General features: G+C 40.5%; 1 protein-coding gene across 1 annotated transcript in view; it reads left to right on the forward strand.

Moving 5' to 3' along the window:
* The window catches only part of LOC136673744 (phospholipid-transporting ATPase ABCA1), a 184525-nt gene that overhangs the window by 131944 nt on the left and 44818 nt on the right, over positions 1–7763 (forward strand). The window contains 1 exon segment of the mRNA XM_066649438.1: positions 6272–6387. Within this exon segment, the coding sequence (XP_066505535.1) occupies positions 6272–6387 (116 nt within the window).

A 7763-nucleotide genomic window follows, 5' to 3' on the forward strand; every position in this document is an offset into this window, starting at 1 on the left:
CTAAACACTCTACACTGCACGCTGCATGCTATAAACACTCTACACTGCACGCTATAAACACTCTACACTGCACACACTCTAAACAATTTACACTACACACTATAAACACTCTAAACTAAACACTGCACACTATAAACACTCTACACTACACACTGCACACTATAAACACTCTACACTAAACACTGCACACTATAAACACTTTACACTAAACACTGCACACTATAAACACTCTACACTACACACGGCACACTATAAACACTCTACACTAAACACTGCATGCTATAAACACTCTACACTAATCACTGCACACTATAAGCACTCTACACTACACACTGCACACTATAAACACTCTACACTAAACACTGCATGCTATAAACACACTACACTAAACACTGCACACTATAAACACTCTACACTACACATTGCATGCTATAAACACTCTCACTACACACTATAAACACTCTACACTACACACTGCACACTATAAACACTCTACACTACACACTGCACGCTATAAACACTCTACACTGCACACTGCATGCTATAAACACTCTACACTACACACTGCACGCTACAAACACTCTACACTACACACTATAAACACTCTACACTACACACTGCATGCTATAAACACTCTACACTACACACTGCATGCTATAAACACTCTACACTACACACTGCACGTTATAAACACTCTACACTACACACTGCATGCTATAAACACTCTACACTAAAAACTGCACACTATAAACACTCTACACTACACACTGCACACTATAAACACTCTACACTAAACACTGCATGCTATAAACACTCTACACTAAACACTGCACACTATAAACACTCTACACTGCACGCGGCGTGCTATAAACACTGTACACTACACATTGCATGCTATAAACACTCTCACTACACACTATAAACACTCTACACTACACACCGCACGCTATAAACACTCTACACTACACACTGCATGCTATAAACACTCTACACTACACACTATAAACACTCTACACTACACACAGCATGCTATAAACACTCTACACTACACACTGCACACTATAAACACTCTACACTACACACTATAAACACTCTACACTACACACAGCATGCTATAAACACTCTACACTACACACTGCACGCTATAAACACTCTACACTACACTCTGCACGCTATAAACACTCTACACTACACACTGCATGCTATAAACACTCTACACTGCACACTATAAACACTCTAGACTACACACCGCACGCTATAAACACTCTACACTACACACAGCATGCTATAAGCACTCTACACTACACACCGCATGCTATAAACACTCTACACTACACACTGCACACTATAAACACTCTACAGTACACACTGCGCACTCTACACTACACACTGCATGCTGTAAACCCTCTACACTACACACTGCATGCTATAAACACTCTACACTACACACTGCATGCTATAAACACTCTACACTACACACTGCACGCTATAAACACTCTACACTACACACTGCATGCTCTAAACACTCTACAATACACACTGCACACTACAAACACTCTACAGTACACACTGCACACTCTACACTGCACACTGCATGCTCGAAACACTCTACACTACACATTTAACAGACGTGAAGATGCACTGGTGAACCTTGCACTGAATCTTTGCTGCACTCTACACTACACATTGCATGCTATAAACACTCTCACTACACACTATAAACACTCTACACTACACACTGCACACTATAAACACTCTACACTACACACTGCACACTATAAACACTATACACTGCACACTGCATGCTATAAACACTCTACACTACACACTGCACGCTATAAACACTCTACACTACACACTATAAACACTCTACACTACACACTGCATGCTATAAACACTCTACACTACACACTGCATGCTATAAACACTCTACACTACACACTGCATGCTATAAACACTCTACACTACACACTGCATGCTATAAACACTCTACACTACACACTGCATGCTATAAACACTCTACACTACACACTGCACGTTATAAACACTCTACACTACACACTGCATGCTATAAACACTCTACACTAAAAACTGCACACTATAAACACTCTACACTACACACTGCACACTATAAACACTCTACACTAAACACTGCATGCTATAAACACTCTACACTAAACACTGCACACTATAAACACTCTACACTGCACGCGGCGTGCTATAAACACTCTACACTACACATTGCATGCTATAAACACTCTCACTACACACTATAAACACTCTACACTACACACCGCACGCTATAAACACTCTACACTACACACTGCATGCTATAAACACTCTACACTACACACTATAAACACTCTACACTACACACAGCATGCTATAAACACTCTACACTACACACTGCACGCTATAAACACTCTACACTACACACTATAAACACTCTACACTACACACAGCATGCTATAAACACTCTACACTACACACTGCACGCTATAAACACTCTACACTACACTCTGCACGCTATAAACACTCTACACTACACACTGCATGCTATAAACACTCTACACTGCACACTATAAACACTCTACACTACACACCGCACGCTATAAACACTCTACACTACACACAGCATGCTATAAACACTCTACACTACACACCGCATGCTATAAACACTCTACACTACACACTGCACACTATAAACACTCTACAGTACACACTGCGCACTCTACACTACACACTGCATGCTGTAAACCCTCTACACTACACACTGCATGCTATAAACACTCTACACTACACACTGCATGCTATAAACACTCTACACTACACACTGCACGCTATAAACACTCTACACTACACACTGCATGCTCTAAACACTCTACAATACACACTGCACACTACAAACACTCTACAGTACACACTGCACACTCTACACTGCACACTGCATGCTCGAAACACTCTACACTACACATTTAACAGACGTGAAGATGCACTGGTGAACCTTGCACTGAATCTTTGCTGTTTTTTGAACAACTAAAGGCAGCATAATTTTTAGGATACAGGACAAACACACACACACACACTGATGTCAGAGTGCTGGGTTTGTCTACTCCTGAAAGTGTGTGGGAATCTCTACCAAACACACACTTAACCATCATTTAACTGCCCATAAGGCATCTCTCAGGTCTTTTAGTGAACACACGTGTGTGTGTGTGTGTGTGTGTGTGTGTGTGTGTGTGTGTGTGTGTGTGTGTGTGTGTGTGTGTGTGTGTGTAAATTGCCAGTGAAATATCATTATGGCAGCAGTCAGACGGATTTAGCCATGAGCCATCACCATTTGCTCCTCGTTTTAATATTTTATTCTCCCTCTGCACACGAGCTGAGGTCGGCCGCTCGCCTGTGTGTGGGAGTATATCGCTGTGTTTGTACAGCTACACTTATGAGGACCGCCATCTGGATTGCTAGAATTGTGAGAACTAAAACCTTATATGGCTGAGCAAAGAAATATTTTATTGCAATAATTATGACTAAAATCTCAAAATGCAATAATTATGGACCAAAAACTTGTATAAAATAATTGCTATAATTGTGAGTAGGAAAAACTCTATTGACCCAAGGAGCAACAACGTATTGCACTAATTGTCAGCACTAAAAACCAGTATTGCAATGAGGACCAAAACTTGTATAGCAATACACCTGAGGACCTAAAACTCTTTATTCTATACTTTGAAGACTGAGCCATGTTTTACTACCTCTTATTTTTATTTGATTCAAACTTGGCTCTGCCCTTTATATAGCATTCAAAACTTTTTAAATAACATTTTTAATAAGCAACTTTGTGTTTTTTTAGTCTTTAAAGTCTAGACACTGCGTGTAGATCACTGGGGGACCTCCAAGAACGTTATTACACTGATGCTTCATGGAAAAATCCAAGGATTATCTTAAGCAGTGCACACACATCTGATCAGCTTGAGTTGGAACTAGGCCTTTCGGTAACCACAGGGATGAGTCTGATGTGATGCTATAGTTTGTTAGTTTGAATTCTGTTATTCATTCATTCATTTGTTCATTCATTCATGTTCATTTCATTTACAAAACAGATTTCCTTTGCAGTGAACGAATGGCTAACCATTTCTTTTTTTTTCAATGAAATGTCTGCTATGTTCAAAGCTTGTCTAACCTAGCAACGGTTGCTATGGAGGTAACCCATCTGCAGGCAGAGCATGGAAAGCAGAGCAGCTTCCGTGCAGTAAAAGCTCTGTGATGAATGAACGCAGCAAGGATGAATATTCACTACACGTTTCTCAAACATGTTAAGGATTTCTTCAATTAGGGATTATATCCAATTAACCCCTTCCAGCAGAGAGGGCCCTCCGCGCTCCGGGAGGATGGATGGACTCGGGCGGGTGTTGAAGATTGAAAAGAAGCGCTGAGATGGCTAATTAAAAACACATTGATTCAGCTCGCAATCCTATTCAGAAGACTTCTCATTTGTTAGAGCGAGAAGACCATTACCGTTCTCCACATTCAGACACTGTACAGAGCCCTCTCCTCCTCCTCCTCCGCCCTCTCCCCCCTCTCCACCCGCCACCTCAGACGGTCCAAACTGTAGCCCTCGCCTCTATTAACTCTGTCTACAAGAGGCTAACTGAGGTGTATTTACTCAGTACAGCTTTTGATTCAGTTATTACTCTTTAGGACATAATTTAGTGCATAATGAGACCTGGCAGTTCACTATATTTTGATTCAGTTCAGTTATGATTCTTTAGGAAATGATTCAGTGGATAATGGATTCTGACACTTCAAAATATTATAATTCAGTCTCAAAAGGATTCTTTATAAAACGATTCAGTACAAAATGGATCAGACACTTCAAGCCATTTTAATTCAGTTCAGTTATAGTTTTTTAGGAAATGATTCAGTGGATAATGGAATATGACACTTCAGCAAAGTTTGATTCATTTCAGAAATTATTTTTAAGCAATTGATTCAATGGATAATGGAATTTGGCACGTCAACATATTTTGATTCAGTCCCAAAATGATTCTTTAGAAAATAATTCAGTACAAAATGGATCAGAAAATTCACTGCATTTTGATTCAGTTCAGTTATGACTCTTTAGGAAATGATTCAGTGGATAATGAAATCTGGCACTTCAACATATTTTGATGTAGTCCCAAAATGATTCAGTACAAAATGGATCAGACAATTCACTGCATTTTAATTCAGTTCAGTTATGATTCTTTAGGAAATGACACAATGGATAATGGATTCTGACACTTCAAAATATTTAAATTCAGTCCCAAAATGATTCTTTATAAAATGATTCAGTACAAAATGGATCAGACACTTCAAGCCATTTTAATTCAGTTCAGTTATAGTTTTTTTAGGAAATGATTCAGTGGATAATGAAATATGACATTTCACCAAAGTTAGATTCATTTCAGAAATTATTTTTAAGCAATTGATTCAATGGATAATGGAATCTGGCACAACATATTTTGATTCAGTCCCAAAATGATTCTTTAGAAAATGATTCAGTACAAAATGGATCAGACAATTCACTGCATTTTAATTCAGTTCAGTTATGATTCTTTAGGAAATGATTCAGTGATCCATGCATTTATAAATTGTAATTCAGATTGACTTTATTCAAAAGTGAAATCTCCACTGACATCACAGTTGAGTTCAGTTCCATTATAATTCAGAAACAATATCATTCCCAAGTTGTACATTATTTTGATTTGTTTTGATTACGTCTGTGTTGGAAATGATAGGTGTGTGTGTGTGTGTGTGTGTGTTTGTTTGTTTGTTTGTGTTCATAGATGCGTTAAATGCTGGTGTACGTGGTACAATGATAATTAAAGCTTTTATATCACCTTTATCACTGCATCTAAAATATCTTAAAATATCACCATAATTTGATTTGATTACAATTCTTTAGAAAGTCATTTTACTCAAGAATTGTTTAAAAATGTGCTGCATAAATGTGACATAGATGTGTTTACACTGTGGTGGAACACAGACAATAAAAGCAATGAACCAGGGCTTAGGTTTTGGTTGATTTTAATGTGAAAATAGCCTCAGAGTTTTAATTTAAATCCTTATTTTCCAGCCCTAACCCCCAGGCTTGTGTGTGTGTGTGTGTGTGTGTGTGTGTGTGTGTGTGTGTGTGTGTGTGTGTGTGCGTGCGTGTGTGTGTGTGTGTGTGTGTGCGTGTGTGTGTGTTTCATGTAAATTGTTTTCTTCTTTTCTGTCTTTTCCCTAGTGTAACTACATCGTGCCATGTATCATCGTCATCGTCATCTTCCTCTGCTTTCAAACAAAATCATACGTCTCCCCCCCAAACCTGCCTGCCCTCATCCTACTGCTGCTCCTCTATGGGTAAGTGAGCTTTAAACAGCCTGTAACACACACACACACACACACACACACACAAGCACTAGCTCTGTCCACACATGAGGGGTCACGTTCCTAGACAGAGATTAAGCCTCGTCCTGGATCAGAATGTCTCTAGTGCTCTGTGTTCCCCAATCAGCCGCCTCCTTGTTTCTCCATTCACTTACTCAATGTGTTGCTCAGCATGCTCTGTCACCCCCTCTTCCCCCCCGTTCCTCAGCGCTCAGGACCCCCACAGAGCAGGTGTGATGTGGTGGTGGATCGTTCTCAGCGCTGCAGTGACACTGACGTGGTGGTGGTGTGTTAGTGTGTGTTGTGCTGGTGTAGAGTGGATCAGACACAGCAGCGCTGCTGGAGTTTTTAAACCCCTCAGTGTCTGGACTGAGAACAGTCCACCGACCAAAAACATCCAGCCGACAGCGTCCTGGCCACAAACTGTAGCCGCTCCCTGTGTGGGATCTTAATTTGAAAAGTCAGTGTATAACAGGAACTGTGTTACATGTGTTAATGTCTCCAAATGCTTTAAAGGGACACTAGGTGAGATTTGGTGTATTTGCTCCGGGGCTCCCCCTACAGTTGCAGAGTGCGATTCACATTTACCGTCATGGAATCAAAGGGTGGGAGGTGGTTTCCTACCCTACTCCAATAGCTACATAGTGCAGTTTCTGCTGTGCAGAGCCCAGAGTTGGACCAAAGTAGGCTCTATTCTCCCTGTTACAGCCCAGAGGAGCATCACAATGATTTTGAAGCTGTAACTTTAAGGTACAAATATTACGTTCTGTTGCTTTAAATAAAACACTGGGCTGTTGAGCTGTTTCTTGTTTAGCTGTGTTTTACTGCACTGTTAGCTCATACACAGGAGGGCGAAGGGTGTAGGACTGATTCCAGATGTGCTGCTGAAATCTGTTGCTGTTTTAGTGGTGTACTTCAGTGCATTTTCTTTTTTGTTTCAAAAACAGTCAGTATATTTTACCCACAGAAAGAAGCAATGAATATTTAAGGCACCCTGTCGTCCGTGAATGAACCTGTTTATGCTCCATAGAGTGGGTCCCCTACATGGGGGCAGCACTGTGGCTTAGTGTTTAGCACGTTCTCCTCTCAGCGCTGGGATCTTGGGTTCAAGTACCATCTGGGTGGTGTTTCCGTGTTCTCCCTGTGTCTGTGTGGGTTTCCTCCGGGGCTCCGCTTTCCTCTCAGAGTCCAAACACATGGAGGTTAGGTGAATCGCCTTCTCTGTAAGAACTGTCCTGGTGCGTGAGTGACTGAGTGAGTATGTGAATGAATGTATATATATGTGTGTGTGTGTGTGTGTGTGTGTGTGTGTGTGTGACTGTGTGTGAGTGAATGAGTGAATGTGTGTG

This window comes from Hoplias malabaricus, chromosome 2 (genome assembly GCF_029633855.1).
Source record: "Hoplias malabaricus isolate fHopMal1 chromosome 2, fHopMal1.hap1, whole genome shotgun sequence".
NCBI classification, from domain to species: domain Eukaryota; kingdom Metazoa; phylum Chordata; class Actinopteri; order Characiformes; family Erythrinidae; genus Hoplias; species Hoplias malabaricus.